The sequence below is a fragment of the Marmota marmota genome, unplaced genomic scaffold (assembly GCF_001458135.2).
Source record: "Marmota marmota marmota unplaced genomic scaffold, marMar, whole genome shotgun sequence".
Taxonomy (NCBI): Eukaryota; Metazoa; Chordata; class Mammalia; order Rodentia; family Sciuridae; genus Marmota; species Marmota marmota.
The window spans coordinates 18,927,886-18,950,954 of NW_025999960.1; the positions used below are offsets into that span (position 1 = coordinate 18,927,886).

The following is a 23,069-nucleotide window of genomic DNA, read 5'->3' on the forward strand; positions in this document are numbered from 1 at the left end:
CTGTGCCTGAGGCTTATTCTGCCCAGAAGGTGTTTGTCATCACTTTTTGACTTCCGAGTCTCAGGTCATCCTGGAAGTCTGTACGACCAGACCCTCTTAAGTGAATGCCTCTTTTGGGCTAGCACAGCCCTGTGTGCTTCCTCCATCATGGCTCCCATGTGAAAGCATTTCATGGTCAGGCGCCTAGTTCCTTTGAGAGCCTGGACTGTTGTAAAGCAACGACTTCGCGGTATTCTTCAGCCTGGGACAACAACTGCTCCACCCACTCCAGGACCCTTTAAGGCTAGCACACGCAACTAACGCCATAAAGTGATGCTCCCTTAATCTTCACATTGGCTCATCAAAGAAGGTACTATGGTCCTCTTATTTTCTTGAGAAAACATGAGGTCCAGAAGTGGAAATTATTGTCACATTCGGCTTCTGAATCGCCTACACATCCCACGAGATATCTGCAGTTCAAGAGCGAAGGTGATTGTAATGTAATGCAAGTTACAGTCAAGCGCAGGCCGGGCAGGTGCCAATACACCCGAGAATCCAGCCCTGGAGGATCCGAGGGCTTTCACCTCCCACGCCTGGGCTTCGCTTCGGGACTACCCAGAACCAGGGCTGGGGATCTAGGGGAAGTGCAGGGCCCGCCCGCTGGACAATCAGGCCACCGGTGACAGATTCCAGAAGCCCAAGTCGGAGAGGAAGGGGTTACGACCACGGACCCCTTCCCCCTCCCGACCTCTTTCCCGGTTGTCACGTGGCTTGTGGCGGGGGGCCAGGGTCCGGGTGGGGAGAGGGGGACCACGGACCGAGGGAAGCGCTGGGCGCTGCGGCGTAACCATGACGACTGGGCTCCAGGCGGCTCGTGAAGTCACCAGGACAAGATTAGCCCAGGGTCACGTGAAAGCGACACAGGGCGGAACCGCGCGTCTGAGCCCCGCCCCTGACCTGGGCAAGCGCAAGTGGCTGGTTGCCCGGATGGGGCTGCAGGCACTGCAGGTGCGGACCTGGACCCTGCGGTCTGCCGCCTATGTTCCCCTCCTCCGACCTCGTCTGCTTTAAGATCTTCAGCTGGGCAACGGGTGGAGGGAAAGCGGTTGGTTGAAGGGAAAGGACTCTTGTGGTTGGCACTGGGGTGCAGTGGCACATAGAAGGAAAACAGGAAATGGAGAGATGACAGGACACAGGGTGAAAGGCACAGCCAGAGGGAGTAGCCAAGAGATGCTGAGACCAACAGCGTGAAGTTCAAGGTGGACAAACTGAAAAGCTGTCTCCCCTCACCATCCCTCTCCACTAAGGATCAACCCAGGGCCGCAGGCATGCTAGGCAAATGCTCTACTTCTGAGCTACACTCCCAGATCCTTTTTAATAAAATTTTGAGGCAGGGTCTAAGTTGCTGTGGCTGACCTCGAACTTGGGATCCTCCTGCCTCAGCCTTCCAAGTAGCTGGGATTGCAGGTCCGAGTGCCCACCCAAAGGCGCCAAAATGGAGATGAGATGGTACCAAAACCCAGAGATAATGGGTCCCTTCCCACTTAGTTTCCTATTTAGAAGCTGAGCTTTTGAGTAACACAAGAGCTGGCTTTTTGAAGGAATTTTTCACCCTTCATCTGGTTGTTTAAGCCTAGAGAAGGTGACATGCTCAGAGACACTTGCAGCCCGGCCTCCCTCCAATTCACCAGGCTTCCCCAGAGGCCCCTTTGGTATCCATGGCCAGCAGCTGGGGAGAAGAGGGAAGCCATTTCACCTGTTTGTCTTTTAGGGCACTGTAGAGGTAGGAGATGGTACGAGAGAAAGATAGGGAATCTAGCCAAGTTCAATCCACCCCATCCCCTTTCTCAGGATAAGGACAGCTCTTCCAGATGATTTGCAGAAGGGGTAAAGTTGAGGCCCCGAGGGGCCATAGTAAACTGGAGATTTCTCCCAGTAAACTGCCCCTTCCTTGCCATTTCCTTTATTCCTGATCTGCCAGCTGTGTCCCACTGCCCCTGAGCTGGGCCTTGGCACCAGGGCTTTGGGGGATATTATGACTTGGAGCTCCTAGCCTAGACATTTGGTCACCATAGGGGAAGGGACTTATCTCCCTGGCCATCAATTATGCAGAGCATGGGGAGCAGGGTAGAGATTTGATAGGAGGGGTAGTATCCCTATCAGTCATCCTATCAACCATATTTACTAAGTGTTGACTTGTGCATCTGCTGCAGACTAAGGGGAGAGAGTGGTCTCTGGGCTATATTTCTGCCAGAGAAGGCAGCTCTGTGGATACCCCCACAGGCCTTCATTCAGGATCAGGTGGGAGGTCTCTGCTTTGATGGTGGTCCCTAGAGTGCCCCATACGGAGGCCACAGGGTGTGACCACCATGTCCTCCAGGGTTCTCTGAGATGAAGGAGGCCTATTGTGAGTCTTTCAAATTCTCTCTAGCTTCTTTTTCTAACAGAAGAAACAACACAGCTGCTTACTGGGATTCTTGGGGGCTTACTTCAGAGGCATGGCCATCTGCTTAAGTCTTGTGTTGTCACCCTAGACACTTTCTACAGTCCCAGACCTCATTTTCCACTTAAGAAAAGGAGGAAGCTTCCACTTCTCTCTTGAGTGGGAGTGAGAAGGGGGGTTTTCAAGGGGAGAGGAGACCAGTGGCTTTGGAATCCTGGTTCTGCCCCAAACCCTGACAAGATAAAGGCCTGATGGATCCCAGTCATGCCTCCTATCTACCTGGCTGCAGCTTTTTATTTTCCTTTTGACAGGATCCATTTTCATGGCCCTAGAGTTCTTAGATGGAAAGAAGTCCAGCTTTTCTAAGCATCCTCATAAAATGTAAATGCCTTCTTTATTTTAATATTTATTTTTTAGTTGTAGTTAGACACAATACCTTTGTTTTATTTATTTTTATGTGGTGCTGAGGATTGAACCCAGGGCCTCGCATGTACTAGACGAGTGCTCTACTACTGAGCTACAACCCCAGCCCCTTTAAATGCCTTCTTGAGATGCTGATAAAAATGAGCTCACCCCTACATCCAGGTCCTCAGCCTTTTACAAGTCAAGCCCCTGATATCCTTGCTGGTACACTTCTCCTAGTAAGGTGGCAGTGAGGGTGCTGAGGGAGAACAGTACTGTTTAGGACAAAAGAACTGACTTTGGATTTGGAGAGCTCAGAGCTAGAACTCTACTTCTGCCACTGAAAGCTTAAAGAATGTGGTCTCTGGACTCCCAATCCCACCTTAAGGGATGGCGAGAGTACAGTGAGCTGGTGCAGCCTCCTGACCTTGTCTTCCTGGTTGACTGGATACCAGGTCTTTCTCTTTGGGTTCTTGAGAAGCCATGTCTTCTGTATGACCAGAAAAAGGGAGACTTGGTCTCTGATCTTTTGCTTCCCAGGATCAATCATGATTTCAGGATCCAGTGGAACCACGTCACAATGTCAGCCACTGTGCTAAAGCCCCCAGTTATGCCACTGTTAGGTCCTTTTCCCTTCTTGCACACTGTCAGGGAGGCCTGGTGTTCCGCACGCATCTTTACTCTCTAGCCAGGTCTCTTAGGGATCTGTTCTCCTAAGAAGCTGTACCAGGAAGACCCTCCCTTCCATTGATGGTGTGCCAGGATCACCCCTCAGCCTTACACACGGAGATCTGAGGGGTAGGGGAGGGTAGGAGCAGGGTGGGATGAGCCACAGGGTCCCTCCTTCAGGATTTCTGGTAGACCTAGAAGAAGCTGAGTATATTTTATTTTTTGGTACTGGCGATTCAACCCAGGGGCACTTTATGACTGAGCTACATCCCCAGTCCTTTGTTTTTTTTTTTTTTTTGAGCTTGTTTCCCTAAGGTACTGAGGCTGGCTTTGAACTTGAGATCTTCCTGCCTTAGCTTCCCAAGAAGGTGGGATTTCAGGGATGTGCACACAGCAGAAGCGCATTTCATTTCAACACACTGTTCCTGAGCTGGAAGTGCATTAAAAAAAAAAAAAAAATCTGGGCTTGGGGTAAAACTCAGTGGTAGAGTGCTTTTTTAGTATTTATGAGGTCTTGGGTTTGATTCCCAGCAATATAAAACCCCAAACAGAAAACAAACTAAAAGATAGATATTGAGGTTTAACACAAGGTAGGTAGAATCATGGATGTTTTAATTTTCTTCTTTTAGATTATCTGAGTTTTCTAGTATTTCAGGAATAACTTTTGAATTGCTTTTAAAATGAGACATAAACTTTATTCTAAATTGCAAAAGAAAAAATAAAATAAAATTGATGGAGTGCTCATTCACTTCTATCCCCTTGCTTAGGAACATTATGCTATCGAGAGAGAGATGGCAAACCTCAGAAACAGAGGTCTGCTGAGATTTTACCTCTACTCTTGACTAGTTGGGTGACCTGTTCTATGAGACATTATTGTTTTATTATTATTTTGGTATCAGGGGTGCTTAACCACTGAGCTGCATCCCCTGCCCTTTTTATATTTTATTAGAGACAGGGTCTTGCTGTGTTGTTCAGGGCCTCCCTAAGATGCTGAGGCTGGCTTTGAACTCACAATTCTCCTGCCTCACCCTCCCAAGTGCTAGAGTATGAGACTTTCTAAAAAAAATTTATTTATTTATTTTTTATGTGATGCTGAGGTTTGAACCCAGGGCCTCACGTGTGTGAGGCAAGCACTCTACCACTGAGCTACAGCCTCAGCCCAGCCTACAACCTCAGCCCAGGAGTATGAGATTTTTTAAGAGGTCTATTTCTTCATCTCTAGATAGGGACAGGGTACCTATGTTACACACTCGTGATGGGTGTGAACACAGGCTCTGAGCCAGACAGACCTGGGTTCAAATCCTAGGTTTTGCCACACACCAACACACCAGCATTTTTTTTTTTTTTTGGAAGTGCTTGGGATTGAACCCAGGCAGGGCCTTGTGCATGTGAGGCAATCACTCTACCAACTGAGCTATATCCTTAGCTCCTACACACAGCCTTTTGACTTTGAATAAAAAAGTTTGTTTCCTTATCCCTAAAGTAGAGATGACAATTACACTATCTTTTTGTGAGCATTATTGAGGTAATCAAGTTGTTGGCTCAGTACTTAGTATATGGGAAGCTCTCTATAAACAGCAGTCATGTGGACAGGTCTAAAATGAAGTAGTAGGGGGCTGGGGATGTGGCTCAAGCGGTAGCGCACTCGTCTGGCATGCGTGCGGCCTCGGGTTCGATCCTCAGCACCACCACATACAAACAAAGATGTTGTGTCTGCCAAAAATTAAAAAAATATATATAAAAAAAAATTTAAAAAAATAAAATGAAGTAGTAGGTTTTTAAAATCAATGTGATTTCCTTCCCTTTTTTCCTTCTTTTCTTCCTCAAAAAGAGGCAGTAGAGAAGGTACAGGTGGAAAGGGTGGTATAGAAACAAGAGGAGAAAAAAAGAAGCGTAAAAAAAAGAATCAGCCAGGACTAGTGGCACAGGTCTGATATTCCAGCAGCTCAGGAGGCTAAGGCAGAGGATTGTGAGTTCAAAGCCAGCCTCAGCAACTTAGTGAGACACTTAGCAATTCAGTGAGACCTTGTCTCTAAGGAAAATGTAAAAAAGGGCTGGGTATGTGGCTCAGGGTTAAGCACCTCTGGGTTCAATCCCCAGTACAAACAAACAAACAACAACAACAAAACCCAAAGGGCAAAGGTTCTCTCCTCAAAGGTCCTTAGATCCCTCTGGAATAGTGTCACTGCTTCCTCAACACACACACAGGACCCCAATCCTATTGGGAGCAAATGATCCAGACAGATGGTCAGTGGCCAACCCCTCCTGAAGCCCCAGAGTCCTCTCTGCTGCAGTTTAACACTGTCCTCCTCCTGTCCCAGCAAAGACTCCCCAAACAGCTGGCTCACTAATCCAAACCCCTTCTTCTTCCCCATGAAGGGACTGATTTAGGGTGATGGGTACTAGAACTTAGTGCTCTCTTCCTGGCAATGCCAGACTCTACCACCTCACTACCACCAGAAGAACTAGGGAACAGCAATGGGTTTTTATAAGGGTTCTGCCATCCTCAATTGTGAGGAAGTTTAGGAAATCCCAAGCTACTTCCAGAAACTTCTTGTCCCCTGTCCCCATAACTAGTTTCATAAAGGGATGACCACTTATTTGCGTGTTTTCATGTTTGCTGGGGTCAACAATGTAAGTGAACAGATGAGTGGGAGGCTGGAGAGGGCAGCCACCTCTTCACCCTTGAGTGTTGAGACATGAGGGAGCAAGGTCTTTAGCTCAGAGAAACTTCAGTGTCCTGACAGGAAGGCTCAGGAGGCATTTGGGCCCAAACCTTTTTGAATCCCTTCTGGTTTTAACTTGGTATGACCCTCTGGCTGAAAACCAGAGCTCCCAGGGTGATAGAGACTTCCCTGAGAGTTGGAAGGGAAAGAGTATTTAGAGGGAGGCAGCAACTGTGGCTGAAGAGGACTCTGGGTTGGGTGGAGAGACCTAGTGTGCATTCCCTCTTTGACTGAAATCCAAAGAGGTAGCAGAGAAGGGAGCTAAAAGGTGGGACTCCTCCCTTAATTCAAAGGGACAGCTATTTCCTCCCATTGCCTATGGGGTCTTGATCTCTTTTCTTCCCTCTGATCATTCAAGGCCATGGTTGTCAGCAAGTTTTAACTCTATAGAGAGAATTTTTGCTCATTCTCAAGCCAAGGAATTTGAGGGGTGTAGGAGGGAAAAGGAGTTTCTCCATGGGCCTGACCTGGGGAAATGAGTTAGGGGAGCCAGAGGATGGGGAGAGAGAGGAAAGGGAAAGCCACATATGAGTGGGGGAGGGAAGGATGCAACAGCTGGATGGAGAGGAATGCTACAGCTGGAGGGGACTAGGGGCATCACAGGTGGAAGGTAAGGGGGTCCACTGCCAGGCCATCAGGAACAGGTGCTGCCTGTAATCTTCAGGTGGAGCCTGCTAGTTGTACGTGTGGGGGAGGGGAAATACGGTGGGCACACCAGCCTTGCCCTTCCTTCTCTTCCCTGGAAGGAGCCAAACTCCCCCTCCGCCTTCCTTCTCCCATCTTGAGGGTGAGTGAGAGAAGAGGCTGTTCTCTTGCCTGCAGTCCTTTAAGTCTGTCCCTCCACCCCCATACATCCTTCACAGCCCTGGAGGCCCTTCCTCTCCAAGCTGGGCCGCGGCATCCCTCAGCTCCGTTCTCCTCCTTCCCATCCCCACTGGCGTCGGGTCCAGGTCCCCAGTTCTCCATCCCCACAGCCTCACCATCTCCGCGTCACCTCCTCCCCCACCATGCCACATCTGCATCCCTACCCTCCCTCCACACCCGAGTCCCAGGACCCGGACCCATCCTTGCACCCCCCCCCGACTCGGCCAGGCTCTCACCTCGGGGGCTCCGCGGCCGCAGCACAAAAGGCGGCGCTGCTGCAGCTCCGCTCCGGATGCTGCTCCCGCCTCCTCCTCCTTCTCCACCTCCTTCCCTCCTCCCCCCGCTGCCCTCGACCGGACCGGGGGTCGCTGTCACAAGCGATGCTCGTGTGGTGTCCAGGTGCACCGGCGTCAGCCTCAGCTTTCCGCCCCCATCTCCTCACCCTTAGCCCGGTCCCCACTCGGCTTGAACTCCCGCTCCTTCAAGGCCCCGCCCTGGCCCCCGGGACGGACACGCCCTGACGCGGGGGATGCTGCGCTGGAGCCGGCCGGCCTCTTAAAGGAGCCCGCTGCTGCCATCCGGCGCGCTCCAGGCCCGTCNGCGGAGGGTTGTGGGGCGGGTAGCTCCCCTCTAGATGAAGACTCATGAAGTAGGGTAGGCGGAGGACTCCATATCCCAGCATGCCCCGCGGCGGGCCCTACCGGCCGCGATTCCGGGCTTGGCCCCGGCCCTAGCTCGTCGGCGGAATACTGGGGCGCGTGGAAGCTGTAGTCACGGTGGCGCCCGTAGGGACGGAGGAGGGAATGAGCGAAGAGGAGCAGGGCTCCGGCACTACCACGGGCTGCGGGCTGCCCAGGTGAGCCGCCTTGTCCTCATCACCGCAGAGCGAAAAGTGTCTGGCGGTGCGGAAGGGTAGCGCCGCGGCCCCAGCATGCACCTGGCCTGAGGGTTGTTCCCGGCAAGCACTGGGGTAGTGGGCAGTGGTTCCCAGCATGCACCGGGGCAGTGGCCACCGCCTCCAGCTCTAAATAGTTAGGGGTTGGCTCGGTTCCCAGACTACACTGGAGCACTGGGCTTTATGCCCCCCACATTCAGTGCATTTGGTGGGTACTGGGTTCTTGGCCTGCACCGTGTCAGGGTCCCTGCACTTCCAATCAGCACGGGGCACAGGCTCCCTCGCCTTAAGTGAGACAGGAACAGTGCATTTCCCACTTGCCTTGGGGTAGTGGACCCTGTTTTCCCAGCTACATCCCTAATTTGAACCCAGCCAATGGACACTCTGCGTGGGGTCCCCTGGACCCTGTGTCCCCCATAACGTGCCTAGGTGTCGTGTGGCAGTGCTTGGCCAGGTGGGTGCAGAGGAGAGGTGTGATGTGGGTCTGTACCCCTTACCCCAGTATAGAGCAAATGCTGGCCGCCAACCCCGGCAAGACCCCGATCAGCCTTCTTCAGGAGTATGGGACCAGAATAGGGAAGACGCCTGTGTACGACCTTCTCAAAGCCGAGGGCCAAGCCCACCAGCCTAATTTCACCTTCCGGGTCACCGTTGGCGACACCAGCTGCACTGGTGAGGAAGGCTTGGGCAGCCTGGCTGGGGTGTGCATTTAAGGGCCCATTGCTTTGTATCGTGGAGTCTCTCTTCACAGTCCTCTTTTCCAAGGCCAGTAAGATTTCAGGGTATTTCAAGATTACAGAGATTCCAGGGGAAAAGCCACTGACTGTAGTGGCAGAACAGGGCTATGAGAAGTGGGTAGACTTGGGGAAGTCAGAGGAGTGAGTAGGACTGCCTTGGGGATCTGGCAGGTCCCCATCACCCCAGAGGAAAAGGAGAGAATACTTTACATTTTCAGTGGATATTTGGCGGAGTGAGAGCTACCATGCCGGGCTCTATATCTGAGTAAACTGAGTATCAAATTGAATGGCTGGGACACTGTCATATGTCTAGTAAGTGGCACAGTAGGGCTTTGTAGAGCCTACTCTATTGTTCCAGCTGTTTATTGAGGGAAAAGAAAGTACTTTGCAGAGGGAAGTAAGGCAGAGAAAGAGTCTCCACCTAAAGGGAGCTCAGAATTCCTGCTTGGCATGGCATAATTCTAGGAGCTAATAGAAAGATAAGGGCCCTTCTTTCCAGCAGTTAGTGAACCGTTCTAGTCTTGGGCAGGGGGAGGATGGTCAGAGGAGCTTGATTGACTCCCTCTGGCTGTGAGGAAAGAGACTGGGATGCTGGTTTCTCTTCTGTTCTTCCAGTGACCTCCAGTATTGCCCACACCCCCTCTCTCAGGTCAGGGCCCCAGCAAGAAAGCAGCCAAGCACAAGGCAGCTGAGGTGGCCCTCAAACACCTCAAAGGGGGGAGCATGCTGGAGCCGGCCCTGGAGGACAGCAGGTGAGGGAGGAACAGCCAAGGCACCTAGAAGTCCTGCCAGGAACCCAGGCCCTGTACCACCGTCCACTCTCCTTGAGCCTGGCCTGGTGACCTTTACCACCCTGACCTTTCCCCTTCCAAGAGTTTCCTCTGGACCCAAACAGAGTGTTTCTAGGGCTTCTGCTGCTGTGAAGAATTCTCTGGGGAATAGCCAGCCCCTTTGCAGGATTGTAGCTGTAATTGGGGTTGGGGTTAGGGAGGGCTGGGGAGGAGGCTGAGGTTGACAGGAGTTGCTCCCTTACATGCTTCCTCTTACTAGCAAATATGTCCTTCCCTCTTCTATGCTCAGGTTGGAATTTGTTGTTCCCATGGTTCTTGGGTAGGAAGAGACTTCTTTTCTAAGATGACATTTTCTCAGTCTTTTTGAGCCAGTAGGGGCAGCAAAGCATCCCAGGAGGAAGATGTTGGGTCTCTTGAGTCTGGCTCAGTTGAGAAGTTCTCTTAAGGCATGGGCAGGTCAGGAGACCTGAGTCCCCACCCCTCTATTCTCCCTGCACCTGGGTGTGAATCCAAGACCCCCTTCCCCTCGGGAAGTTCTTTTTCTCCCCCAGACTCTTCACTGCCTGAGGAGGTTCCAGTTTTTGCTGCTGTGGCAGTTGCTGCTCCTGTTCCATCCACTATCTTAATCAGGTATCTTGTGTTCCCTGACTGCTGTAAAGGGTGGGGAGGAGAAGGTCCTGGCTCCTGGCTCCTCAGCTAGGCTAGTCAGGCATGAGGAAGCCTGACAGTGAGCAAAGAATGGAATAGTTGGGGACAAGAGCTTGCAGAATTTGCACCAATTGGTAAGCTTTTGGGACAGGGGGTAATTTATGATTTTTTTTTTTTTTTGTGGGAGGATACAGGGGATTGAAACAAGGGGTACTCTACCACTGAGCGACATCCGTTTTTTAAATTTTTTGAGACTGGGTTTTGCTAAGTTGCTGAGGCTGGCCTTGAATTTGGCTATCTTCCTGCCTCAGCCTCCTAAGTCACTGGGATTACAGGCATTCACCACCATGCCTGGCTTAATTTATGATTCTTAAATAGCAATATGGATGAAGTCTGATGATATTTAATGGTCTTGTAGTCTACAGTTTCTTCTGGGTTGACCTTTTGATGATTCTGTTTGAGATCCATTAACTGCTCTGGGACTAGCTATTCAGCCCTTCTCCCACCGTCCTGGGAAGATGATAACCGAATATTTTTTAATCTAAATGCGGCACTTCTTTTGTGGGGGAGTGGGAGGAAGCAGGCCAGAAATAGGGAGATGGCATGGGAAAACTAAGCAGTGGTTAAGACTTGGGCTTGTGGGTAGCCCCAGAAGGAACCATTCTCAGCTTTGGCCTGGGCCCTTTTTCCTTCAGGAGCCCCCCCATGGAGATGCAACCCCCTGTCTCCCCTCAGCAGTCTGAGTGCAACCCCGTTGGTGCGCTGCAGGTGTGCCCCCATCCTCATTTTCCATGCATGCCTGTCTTCCCTTGAACCAGGGGCTGCAAGAGTTTGTGGGTGGGGCAGTTACCTTGTACTAAGGCCTTTCCACACCCCTCCTTCCTGTCATCTAGAGTTTGAGGCTTTTGGGTAAGGGCCAGTATAGATATAGGGAGTCTCTTCTCACTTGGCCTTGTGCTTCCTGTGTCTCCTCTCCAAGGAGCTGGTGGTGCAGAAAGGCTGGAGATTGCCAGAGTACACAGTGACCCAGGAATCCGGGCCAGCCCACCGCAAAGAGTTCACTATGACCTGCCGAGTGGAGCGTTTCATTGAGATTGGTAACTGGACAGAAGGGGGTTCTCAGCTCATATTCCACAGCCCTCCAACCCTGACACAAGGCAGTTCCTGGCTTTAGTTTGCTGCACCCTGCCTCTTCTTGCTCCATAGTTGCTGACTCAGCTTCTTTCTCCTACCTTCTTTGTATCCTCTTCCCCCCATCTTCAGCTGACCAGGTTCTTGGGTGCATGGGCAGGTTCTGAGCTCCCCTTTCTCACTGACATTCATGTGGGTGGAAAGCACAGGTCTGTTGGGAGTTAGAATCGAGCAACCCTCTTCCATGCACAGGCAGTGGCACTTCTAAAAAGCTGGCCAAGCGTAATGCAGCGGCTAAAATGCTGCTTCGAGTGCACACAGTGCCTCTGGATGCCCGGGACGGCAATGAGGCGGAGCCTGATGACGATCACTTCTCCATTGTGAGTGTCTTGCGTGGGCCGGGGACATGGTCGACTTTCCATGACTCAGCAGGGCACCAGGCATTGGTTCTGTGACTCGGGAGTAAGCTTTCTCAGTCCTGGGTGTGCTTACGCTCCAATTTTCCTACCAGACCTAGGGCTCCTTGGGTCTCTGAGGCCCCCTCAGCCTCGACTCGTGGTTCACTGGTGAGTGCTGTGGGGGAGCTGGCTTGGGGTGGGGAACTGCAGGCTTCCATTTCTGGGATGAAGAAAGCTGCCTTGCCATCATGTCCAGAGTCTAGAAGTTAGAGGATGCTATGTAGGGACTGACTGGGGGAAGGACAGCTGGAAGAAGAGGCATTCTTTGGGCTTTTCTTTTCTTGAACACTGTCTGAATGCCTGGGTTCCACAGCCCCTGGCTACATCTTTTTCACTTTTCCCATCTTGTCAGGGTGTGGGCTCCCGCCTGGATGGACTTCGCAACCGGGGCCCAGGCTGCACCTGGGATTCTCTGCGAAATTCTGTGGGAGAGAAGATCCTGTCTCTTCGCAGTTGCTCCCTGGGCTCCCTAGGTGCTTTGGGCTCTGCCTGCTGCAGTGTACTCAGTGAGCTCTCTGAGGAGCAGGCCTTCCATGTCAGCTACCTGGATATTGGTATGACTAGTTGGGGAGCCAGGGGATGGTGGGGACTGAATCAGAGCTAGTATAAGGGGATCAGGAGGGGATGATGATGATGTGGATGTACCCCAGCCCAGTGCTCCTCCCCATCCAACACTGCCTCCCTTCCTTTCGGTCTACAGAGGAACTGAGCCTGAGTGGTCTCTGCCAGTGCCTAGTGGAACTGTCCACCCAGCCAGCCACTGTATGTCATGGCTCTGCAACCACCAGGGAGGCAGCCCGAGGTGAGGCCGCTCGCCGTGCCCTGCAGTACCTCAAGATCATGGCAGGCAGCAAGTAGAGCCTCAGATGGACTCATGGATGTATACTCTTTGCTCCCTGCTTTTCCTGCCTTTGGGCCCACGTATCCACTCAGCTCTGGTACCTTCTGGAGGTGCCCTCTCTACCTCTGACACAAGACTGCCTGCCTTGAGCTGAAGAAGGCACAGGGCAAGGAGCCAGGGACCACCGGGCCTCAGCCAGCCCAGAGTGTCTACCTATAGGTGATGACAAGTGGGAAGGGGGCTCTACTAGAGTCCAGAATAAACATGCTGCTCCTAGGTTTCTTAAACCCTGCTCTTTCTGTGCCCTGAGTAATGTGGATGGTGGGGGTCAGCACCACATCCTTCGTCTACTGCCCCCCGCCCCCATTCTCATGGTCTTGCAGGAAGTTAAGTAGTGGTGTAGTGGCCTCGGGAGCCTTGTCAGCTGCAATGGCTGGAGTTTGATTTGGTGGAGGTAGAGGTTGGTGGTCCTTGCCTCAGGCTCTTTCCCAGCCCTGTAAAGTCTTATCTGGATACACACGGATTCAGAAGCCAGACCACTTTATTTGGGGGGACACATGGCACTTTGGGCCTTGCATGCAAACACATCAAGGGATGACACTTATTTTTTCCCAAAGCGCTGAGGGGCAGCCAGGCTCCAGAACTCTCCAGCCCGGGGATTCAGTTGCTCGTTGCTCCAGGGTCCCCAGGTATTTCTGCCAAACCTAAGGGAGAGATTCATCCTCAGATGTAGCTCCTTCTAGTCTCCCTCCTTGAGTCCCTTCCCTTTTCTCTTCTTTTTCTGCCCTTCCCAGACCCTGCTATGCTCCTCTACTTTTCAGACTCACCTCTGGGGCTGAAACAGGAAGGCTGGACTCCGGCCAGGTCTCTCCATGGCCTGGAGCAGGGAGCGCAAGAGGGACCCAGGGGTCTGGGCATGCTGCAGTGAGCTGGGTCCATTGTCTTCTTTCTGCAGCAAGAGGGTGGCAGGGAGGGAAGATGGGCAAATGCCCTGGACACTAAAGATACAAGGGGAAAGAAGTAGCTTCTAAGAGCAAATTGAAGGAGGCTGGTGGGGATGGGGTGCTCACTTACCACAAAGACCTGGTCTCCTCCATCCTGGCCTCTTGGTACTTCAGCATGGCCCCAGTCCGTTAACAGTAGCAACACCAGCAGCACTATCACCCGCCTGGAATCCATGCTGCCATCAGCCTTCCTACAGCCACACCAGCCTCTTATACCTGCTGTACCCCTATCTCCCACCCCCAACAGCAGCCTGAGGGGGAATCTAGACAGGCAATGGAAATGCACGGCTTTATTAAGGGCCACCTGGGATCCCCTCTCATGTGTCCCCTGGGGCTCCCTGCTTTCAGTCTCCCACCCCCAGCCCCTAAGCCTGGAGTTATAGACTTTATTAGATGCATAAATCCTGTCTCCAGAGCTCAAGAAACATCATTTATTGCAGATGTTTTGTCAGAGCCAGGCCCTAGGGGGCCTTAAGAATCCCCAATCCCTCAACAGGTTGGAGAGCTTCAATTGATCACTCCTTTCCTAACTTGTAGACTTAAGCATAGACAGACTCCTGTCAAGAAGGCTAGATGTTATGTCCTGGATGGGAGGGAGAATGGGAAGGACCCAGGTCAGAGTTGGCCAGGGTGATATAGCCTGGTCCCTTCCCTGCCTGGGTCAGCAGTCAGAATCATACAGCCTAGTCACACCCCTGCCTTTGGGAAGGTTAAACCTGGAATCACCACTCTGAGAGTTGACTGTGGACAGAAAAGTGAGATACAGGAGACTTATGGGGTTTTGGAGCCCAAAGAGCAGAGATGGCTTCACATCTTTGTGGACAGACCCATCTTCACTAGACAGTGCTGCCTCTCCACTCTTCTTGGGAACTGACCTTCGCAGCTATAGCTCTGCTGCCACCCTGTGGCCACTGTTCCTTACTACCAGGTCCAGTCATTTTCTTTTTCAGCATAGCTCTTTCAAGGAGGAACCTAGGAGGGTGAGAGGTCCTGAAGCCCTGACTTGCAATGGCAGCAGAAGGATACTGTGGAGCTGGACTGTCATTTTGTTTCACCTCCTTGTGGCCAGTACAGCCTCTACCTGGCTCTGACGCTGAGGCAAGGCAACATGAATCTTGCCTTAGGAAACATCAGAATAACAACTATTCAGGGAGGCACTTTTATTATGTGGTGCAGTTTCCTGCTAATTGTAGAATCCCTTCCTGAGCACGGGTTCCAGTTTGGGGTTCCAGCCTATGGTGAATGGCATAATGGGTCTCTGACTCAGCCCTGGTCCAGCTATCTACCTCTATAAACTTCAGGTTTCTAACATGGGAACATTAAAAGGAATTACTTCCTAGGGTAAGCATTATTCAAGATACCTTTTGTAATCCATCCAGCACAGGATCTGGCAAGCAGCAGGTATCCTCAAAACATTAGCTGTGATTACTTTCACACCCCAGACCCAGGGAACTTACCATTTCCTGAGAGAGTCTTTGGATAGATTTATCCTTATGCTGAGCTGGCTTCAGTCTCCCTGTGGCATCCACCGGGTGGGTATCTTAGTTTGCTCCATTAGGCCTCACAGAATATCTTTAGTGTCTAAAGACATTTCATTCTTCCATTCTAATCTTTTTTGCCCAATGGGAAGTGCTCCCCTCTTTGAAGCAAGGCATCTTGGAACTTATACATTTGTATAGAACAGGTTTTGATCTGGATGTTTTATATAGGATACATTAATATTCCTATTAATGTAGTCTAAATTCAGGTAAACATTTTTGTAAGCTTTGTCTCATGGTTGGTTCTAAATACCAAACTGACGTCATAGTTACATCTTGTAGTTCATTTCTTAAAAGGGAATATTAAATCCATGGGTGGCTGGTTCTGTATTCTGTCACAGTCCTTGTTTGTTCCTATGTGACAGATCCAGAGGAGCAGGGTGGCAAGGCTGGGTGGGGCACTGCAAACTTGCAAACTGGCTCTGGGCCAGACAGAACTGTTTTTATCTTTGCTCTTGCACTTCGTTGTTTGACTTACCTAAACTTTAGTTCATCAATAATAAAAATGAAGCAACTCCTTCGGTTATTAAAAGGCTGTTGTGAATAGGAAATGATTTGAGTGCAAAGCATGCTACCATTTCCACCTAGCACAGAGCAGGCACTTAATACCCACCATGCTGCTGCTTCCCCTCCTAATATTCCTGAGTGCCAATTACAAGTGGGTCTGAGCTGAGGCTGCATTCAAAAAGGGGCTGGTCTAGCTGCTTTCCTAATCTACGATGAAGGAGACTGATCTCTGTTTAGAAGTCAGAATGGGTTAATCCTAGACTAGTACACTGCCCTTCCTTCAGGGTCACATTCCTACCTCCAAGACATTGCAATTTGGGTCCTGGTATTTGACTTTCAGCAACTTCCTCTCACCTTTCCCTAGTCTCTCATGTGCTTCTGACCACAATACAGTGAAAGCCTTTGCTGCTATTCCCACTCTCCTATGGAGGCCTGTATATGCCAACTGTCTACCAAACAACAGCCACAAACAGCTTCATACATCATTCTTTTCCTAAGGGAAATCTCAGCAGCACCTGCTACCTCTTTTGTCATCCTGGCACTATTCTTATTACCAATGAAAATTATCAGGAACAGACAGATGCATGGAATTGTTAGTGATTTTCCCCGTTCCTCCTCCTCAACCCCTATTCTCTTAGCATTATCTGTCTTCTTGGGAGCTCTCAGCAGCTTCTAAGCAAATCTCCCTTCATCTCCAGACCAACCACTTCCATACTGTCCCTCTGCCATAGAAAGGTTCACTTTCTGTGTGTATACTCCCCAGCCATGCTGAAAACTTACCAACTGTTGTGGGTAGGGCAAGGTGGGGACAAAAGAGAAAGATAAGGTCAATTGCCTTCAGATATTCCCATCCTCCATTCACATAAAGCAAACACTAAGTTCACAGGTGAATGTTTCTGTGATGCCAAGGGCCCTTATCTTTGAGCCAGTCCACAGATCTGAGCTCTGTGTCCTTGGTCATGCTGTGTAATTTATATAAATCTACAGCCTTCTGGAGGCTGCACCACTCCTGTATTAAAAGTAGAGACAAGAATCCCTACTCCTTCTGTCCTAAGAAGTTAGAGGGAGAAGAGACTTGCAGATATGAAAGCCCAGTGAGTCCCCAGAAGAGTGGTCAGTGGGATTTGTTCTTTCTTTTTTTTTGGTACCGGGGATTGAACTCAGGGGCACTCCACCACTGAGCCACACCCCCAGCCCTATTTTGTATTTGATTTAGAGACAGGATCTCATTGAGTTGCTTAGCATCTCACTTTTGCTAAGGAAGGCTGGCTTTGAATTTATGATCCTCTTGCCTTAGCCTCCTGAACCGTTGGGATTACAGGTGTGCACCACCGCACCCAAACGGTCAATGGGATCTGTAGGTCAGAGTAGTGAAGCATCAGACAAACCAGTGGTTCTCTTGATAGTTTAATGTTATATTTGCAGCATAAATAAGGCACAATATATGTCAGGGCAAGGGAGGGAGGGAGGAGGGAGAAGGCATGGCTGGGGAATAACTGCTAAGTGGCAAAGGGACGGTCACAGAGAAGAGAGCAAAGCCCCACCTCAGCCCCGTCCCAAAGAGTGTGAGAGCCTGCTCACAGGGTCATGCTGAATTGGATGGAGGGGAAGGGGGAATGATAGTTTTGTAACAAAATTGCCTGTAGCACTGCATCCTCCCACCTGTCAGGGTCCACCACTAGAGACTGGGGAGACCCAGATCAAGTTGAGTTCCTTGATGAGATAGAGAGGTGTTGCTACATGTCAAAAATATATAGATGAACAGAGATATAATCATAGATACAAACTTTCTTCTCCATAGATACTATTATCAGGATGCAGCAGCCTCCACTGATGGGGCTGGAGGCTCAACTCCTCCCTGCCTGCAAGGTGTGCTTGTATATGGGAGGAACAGGCAGCTAAAGCTCCATCTGGTCCTTAATGTAATCAAGAATGCAGAGTGACCAGTCTGCAAGGGAACAGGGACAACTCTTGTCTAGACCAATATAGGGACAGGTTTTATAGAAAAGACTAAAAGGAAGAAAACCTAGTTTGAGATGAGTGATGTGGTTGTGGTGGTGGTGGTGGTGACTGTTTTAATGGGAGTTGAGGGAGGGACTGGAAGAAATGGAAAAATATGTTAGTGCTAAGGCAGAGGACGATATTTAAAATAATTCTCCATGCCTGTAAGAAGCTCCCAAATTGCCCATAAGGTGATGATTCTCAAACATCAGTGCACATTAGAAGGGCTTGGAGTGCTTACTGAAACCCACTCCCAGTTTCTGATTCTGATTTGGTAGATCTCAGTTGGGCTGAGAATGGGCATTTCTAGCAAGTTCCAGGTGACAGTGATACTCCTTCTGCTGGTCCTGGGTCATACTCTGAGAACCACAAACTTAACGTAAAGTCATTGTGACTACTATTTGTGGCCACTTACAGCTAGTGCATCACTCATCAGTAGCTGGGATGAGTTATCTCTGTGCTTCTAGCTCCCCATTAAAAAAATAAACCCTTGTAGCTACAATGCAAACCTGCATCTAAGAAAGACATAAATTGCCTTAATCTGCCCTACTCTCTCCATCCTTTTCTCATTCTGGGGTAGGATTTTACCCCAAAGAGAAGTAATTCAACTGGTGCAGAGGATGGGAATGTTGGCCAGCTGCCACCTATATTCATTCCTGTTGGGTCACCACCCCAGAGTGAGTGCATGGGGATTTATGTTTGCATGCACATTCATGTGTGCATACAGAAACAGAGAAATCAGTTCTATTTCATGAGATGATTAGGGAGGCTGTAGGCTCTAATCTGCCTTAGGAGCCTCACCTATTCTGTTCCTCCACACCTTCCACTCCAAACATAAGTCTAAAGAAAGGAGAGAACGCATTAGCAAAGGCATAGCAAATGACACAGCTAGGAGGACTGGACTCTAAACAGACTGGTTATGAAATAAAAAACAAAAACAAAATAATTTCTTTCCTGTGTACACAATGTACAATATTAATGGGAAAAATAATTTGGGGATGGGAAGGAAATTATGAAAAGGGGACTTATTTTTTTTTGTTGGGGAGAGCTACCTTGGGGCTAGCACCTTTCCCGAGCCTCTCAGTGTGAAGCAGGAGAGCCTCAGAAACAGGAAAGATTTCTTGGCATCTGCTTGGTGATTCAGGCTGTAGATGGTGCACAGATATGGTGAAGCACTCCATCTCCCAGGATGGTGGTGCTGGAGGCAGGTCCTTGAGAAGATGGATTGGTGAGTCAAGAAAGGAACAACAGCTACAGAACAGGGATAGGAAAGGAAGGGAGCAAGGTGAAGTTCAGCTGGCCCAGCTACTCTTAACCATCCCATATAGTATATGGCCTAGGCCAAGGAGAAGAGTGGAGGCAGAGGGAAGCCAGATTTGGGATGCCTGACCAACAGGAAATAATAAGTAAAGGAGCTATACTCTTTCTGGTCCCCCCTGTCATGTGGGAGGCTTTCTCTGAGCAAGCTATTTTGAAGGGAGCAGGGCAGACCAAACCAGCTCTCACCACTTCCTAGCCCGGAGTGAGGTGGGAGGCCCGAGTCTTGTGTTCACTTGGAAGAGTCCCAAGCCATCCACATTCTCAGTTCCTTTCTGAAAGTGTCCTTGCTAGGTCCTAGAAGGGCCACAGTACTTAAGAAGGGCTAAGTGACACCTCCATGATATCTGGTTCTGGTCCAGGTAAGTCTGGAAGGCAAAGATCAGGGGACAGTGACCACATGGCTGGCAGCAATAACAAGGTAAGTGTCTCCCCTTGACTGTAAGAGAAAGCTTCAGGATGAGCAGGTGCTTTGCCTTCTTAGTGAGACCAAGGACCAACTGAATTGCTGTCTGGGGTTCTGTCTTTCCCCTTCCTCCTTTTAGTGCCATTTCACTACTACAGTTCTGACAATGCCCCTCATTTAGGTCCCCAATGCTAGCCTCTTCACTGACAAAAATGAATTAAGAGACTCAAGAGAATTAGACATGGGGGCTAAGAAACTAAAAAAGGACCTCTGCATTAAACAGCCATCCAACACAGGGACAGATTGGTGGGGCATGTGTGCAATGACAAACTGATTCTTAACTTTAAAAACACTTGACTGAAGGGGGAAGAAAAATAGTCAAGGGTCTGATGAAAGCTCCTTAGGAGCCATAAACTCAGTCATGCTTTAGGGCAAGGCTGCTACTGGGAAATCAAGGCAATAAAAAATGAAACAAGACTCAAAAGCAGGAAAAAACTCCCAGGGAGCAGCCATCTAAAAGAGAAGTCCTGAGAACAAGTTATGGCTGTGAATCTTTAAAGGCAAGCAAAGTTCCTGCAGGTGGTAACCTGTATCCTGACCATCTGCCATGACATTTGCTAGTCTGATCACCTCAGGGGCAGTTCCTGTTGGGTCCCTGGTGGTAATGGATGAGAAAATCATATTTTTTTCTCCTTCTTCTTCACCAGGTGTGGTTTGTTCAGCACTGACACTGAAAAGCAGGAGGGGAGATTTAAAATAAATGCAGCAGAACATGTCACCTGACGGGTTCACCAGTATATCACTGAGGAAATGGGAATCTTGTAGCTTAAAACATTTTCTCATTCTTCTCTGGCAGCCAGTTTTGGAAGACAAAATAAAAAAGGAGGCAGGCAGTTACTTTGTATATACGTATTTAAGATGAAGGCAGAAGAGGTGAAGAAAAGGACATTCTTGGTTTTGGCAGATGGCAGAAGGTGGCTCTGGGACAACTAGAAGGGTTTCATACTGAAAGGCTATTAAAACTGACCTATCTATCAGTAGGCTTCTGGCTTTGGATTGCTTCCTATGGCCCTGGTAAATATTGCATAGTTCAAGAGCCAAGGGAGATGAGGAGGCTACTGGTGAAGAAAGAGGATCAAGAGGCATGAATATATTCCCCTGCAACTCAACTCTTCAAAGTAATAATTGATGAGAGTCACAGTCAACAACTTCTCAGGCAGGCCAGACCCTGGGCCCCTCTGCTGCTTCTTCCCTCTGTCCTTCCTCCTTCCACCTAATATTATATTCAAGAAAAGCCACTGAAGACATTTGCCATGATGTGTCAGGGTCCTGGAGCTTGTACTGTGGAGAGGCATCGCATTTAAGGGGCATAGAATAGAAATGAGTTAAAGAATAACTCTGCAGGACCAGGGAGACCTAGTGGCTAGGCTAGGAAACCAGTGAGAGAAGGTAGTCCATAGGGTGATGGGCTCTGGTGAATACAAGACAGCTCAGAAAAGAGATCTGTGAGGCTAAGAGATGGAGGAAGAACAACACCAAGGGAATACAAGAGTCCCCATACATGACACCTCTAGGAGGGATAATCTGAACTAGTTATAGCAGAGGGACAGGGGAACCAAGAAGGAGAGCAGGAGCAAAAACATGACCAAAGGTGACAATATACATACTTTGGCCAGTAAACTGGTAAAACAAAAGAATCAGTTAATCCAGTAATCTGATGGAAAAAGCTTTAAATTGCATTGTTCCTGTTTGCCCTGATGACTGGAACTACAGGAGGATGAAGGGTGACAGAGAAACACCAATTAGATCCCAGGCTCTTTCCCTTTTCACTGCCACGCAATATCAATCAATAAGGCCACAAGATGAAGTTGCCAAGGCTTAGTGGGAGGTGGGAAAGACCTAGGAAAAGTCAAGAGACAAAAAGAGGTACCCATACAGCTCTGGAAATAGATGAAAAAGGACTAGAAATTTTGGGGCTTTCTTTTTGTCTTTTTTGTTTGTTTTCTTGGTAGGTAGAGGAATAAAGCTTACAGAAGAGCTGGAAAATACTGCTGCTTCATAAGTCAAAGGTAACCTTACATTCTTCATAAGTGAATGCTTTCACTAGTATTTTGGAAAGGGAAAGGCATACATAAGCGGCTACTGGGAGACCAAGTCCTGAGTCTGTGGTGGGGCTGGGGATAAGATGGCAGGTGATATGCCATCAGATCTAGCCCCTCTATCAAGCAAGAAGTGGCATGCTGGGAAGGAACAAGAAGATAAGAGCCATAGCTTAGTGGGAAGAGAGGAAACTAAGAAACCCCAAATCTAGAAGTGCAAGGGTTAGTGTTAAAAGAGACAGGTACACGTGCATGGAGCAAGGATGATTGCTCGGACCATTTGGAAAAGCCTTTGGCTGTGGGTACATCAGAAACCCCACTCTTGGATGATGATCTATGTGGCTCCAGGGCTGGGAGACCCCTAGTACAGATGTCAAACTTACATGACCATGCTGCTAAAGAGAAAAGCCCCACATCTGTCCATACTCACAACATACAATGTCCCCCCGCTACGTATTGCCATATCCAAGGCAGATGGGAGAGGATAAGATGACATCTCTCTTGGCTCTTGAGCGGGAGAGCTCTGGCTGGGGACCTCTCCATCAGGGGAGGCATCATCTGCCCGCAGACTGGGACTGTGGGGTCATGATCACATGCGACTGTATCGGCATGCTCAGTTCTGTCCTTTGGCTGGCCATCTGAGTGAGGACTGAGGTGGCCACAGCTTCAGCTGCAGAGCGAACACTGAGGCCATTGCTAGGGGCTGTTGCTGAGCTGTGTTGAATCACAGGGGCTGGAGAACCCGTTGGCTCTGAGCTTTCCTTGGGGCTTTCTGCCAGGAAGGAAGGCAAAGAGCAGAGAGCAAGTGTTAGAAAACAGAACGGGGGGTTTGTGGCTCTGTGGTAGAGCGTTTGCCTAGCATGTTTGAGGCACTGGGTTCAATTCTCAGCACCATATATAAAGAAGTGAACAAAAATCAAGGTCCATCAACAACTAATAAAAATATAATAAAAAAAGAAAGAAAGAAAACAGAACAGGGAAACAGACAAGACTACCTTTTGCCATAATTCCAAAGAAGTCTAAAGAAAAATGAAACTCATCTCTTTTTGGGGAAACCCCAGATGGCTTAGGAAATGGGAAGCTGTGAGAAGGGAAACAAGAACTAAGCCAAAATTAACCTGACTATCCCAATAAAGTGAATCCCCAACATATTAATTATACTGACTTTTGAGTCTCTGTATAGTTCAAAATGCTATTTGGAATATTTTCCTCTTTAAAGGTGATTTAAAATCGATCTTTTTTTTTTTTTTTTTTAGCTATCCTCTTGTATTAATTCCCAAAGGAACCAAACTATTCCATTATTTTTAATGTTCTTTAGCAGGTAGATTACCCTAGGTAAATCTGATAAATATAAAGCTACAATCAAATGATGTTATGAATGGCCAGTACTTGGCCAAGGTTCAAATGACATGCAAAACTAAAAGGAATCTGTTGGATACCTGACTATCAATTAGCTAGGTATTAGCTAGCCATTAATGACTTAAAATATTTATTATAAGCCAGGCTCAGTGGCACATGCCTATAATCCCATGACTTGGTAGGCTGAGGCAAGAGGATCACAAGTACAAAGGGAACCTCAGCAACTTAGCAAGGTCTTAAGCCCTAAGCAACTT

The 23,069-nt window shown here is 49.2% G+C and overlaps 4 protein-coding genes across 12 annotated transcripts in view; 1 reads left to right on the plus strand and 3 right to left on the minus strand.

The window, feature by feature from the left end:
* Window positions 1-7,618, minus strand: part of Map3k12 (mitogen-activated protein kinase kinase kinase 12) — an 18,103-nt gene extending 10,485 nt beyond the window's left edge. The window contains exon 1 of one of the 3 annotated variants that reach the window (XM_048802821.1): window positions 7,320-7,616. The gene's annotated coding sequence lies outside the window, so the exon portion shown is untranslated. Of the gene's footprint in view, window positions 1-7,319 lie in introns of all 3 variants that reach the window. The other 2 variants (XM_015493541.2, XM_048802820.1) reach the window with 2 other exon arrangements.
* Window positions 1,187-21,037, plus strand: Tarbp2 (TARBP2 subunit of RISC loading complex). Of its 4 annotated transcripts, XM_015493550.2 has the most exons (11): window positions 1,187-1,198; window positions 7,676-7,939; window positions 8,481-8,650; window positions 9,365-9,467; window positions 10,041-10,136; window positions 10,850-10,922; window positions 11,134-11,251; window positions 11,538-11,665; window positions 12,096-12,297; window positions 12,444-12,545; window positions 20,065-21,037. In XM_015493550.2, the coding sequence occupies exons 2-11, from the start codon at window positions 7,887-7,889 to the stop codon at window positions 20,115-20,117; spliced, it is 1,098 nt and encodes a 365-aa protein (XP_015349036.1). In that variant the 5' UTR covers window positions 1,187-1,198; window positions 7,676-7,886; the 3' UTR covers window positions 20,118-21,037. The 4 variants fall into 4 exon arrangements, with proteins under 4 accessions (XP_015349036.1, XP_015349035.1, XP_048658781.1 ...); XM_015493549.1 differs by lacking the exon at window positions 20,065-21,037 and having other exon boundaries at window positions 12,444-12,871; XM_048802824.1 differs by lacking the exons at window positions 9,365-9,467; window positions 20,065-21,037 and having other exon boundaries at window positions 10,058-10,136; window positions 12,444-12,871.
* Npff (neuropeptide FF-amide peptide precursor) lies at window positions 13,108-13,794 on the minus strand. Its single transcript, XM_015493553.2, has 3 exons — window positions 13,659-13,794; window positions 13,412-13,533; window positions 13,108-13,288 (listed from the first exon to the last, which is right to left on the minus strand). Exons 1-3 carry the CDS (start codon window positions 13,761-13,763, stop codon window positions 13,186-13,188), a joined length of 330 nt encoding a protein of 109 aa, XP_015349039.1. The 5' UTR covers window positions 13,764-13,794; the 3' UTR covers window positions 13,108-13,185.
* Atf7 (activating transcription factor 7) overlaps window positions 16,282-23,069 on the minus strand; it is a 100,310-nt gene continuing 93,522 nt past the window's right edge. For 3 of the 4 annotated variants that reach the window (XM_015493546.2, XM_048802822.1, XM_048802823.1), the window contains one exon: window positions 17,025-22,228. In XM_015493546.2, coding sequence (XP_015349032.1) covers window positions 22,011-22,228 — 218 coding nt within the window. In that variant the 3' untranslated portion in view covers window positions 17,025-22,010. Of the gene's footprint in view, window positions 16,417-17,024; window positions 22,229-23,069 lie in introns of those variants that run through there. The other variant, XM_015493548.2, reaches the window with a different exon arrangement.

Bases quoted from the DNA above. Each gene is read 5' to 3' on its own strand.
- Tarbp2 (XM_015493549.1), top strand. From the start codon at position 7,887: ATGAGCGAAGAGGAGCAGGGCTCCGGCACTACCACGGGCTGCGGGCTG. The intron at 7,940-8,480 runs GTGAGCCGCCTT...CCCTTACCCCAG, and splicing joins ACGGGCTGCGGGCTGCCCAG to TATAGAGCAAATGCTGGCCG. The intron at 10,923-11,133 runs GTGTGCCCCCAT...CTCCTCTCCAAG, and splicing joins ACCCCGTTGGTGCGCTGCAG to GAGCTGGTGGTGCAGAAAGG.
- Npff (XM_015493553.2), bottom strand. From the start codon at position 13,763: ATGGATTCCAGGCGGGTGATAGTGCTGCTGGTGTTGCTACTGTTAACG. The intron at 13,534-13,658 runs GTAAGTGAGCAC...CTCTTGCTGCAG, and splicing joins GAGGAGACCAGGTCTTTGTG to AAAGAAGACAATGGACCCAG. The intron at 13,289-13,411 runs GTGAGTCTGAAA...TCTCTCCCTTAG, and splicing joins TTCCTGTTTCAGCCCCAGAG to GTTTGGCAGAAATACCTGGG.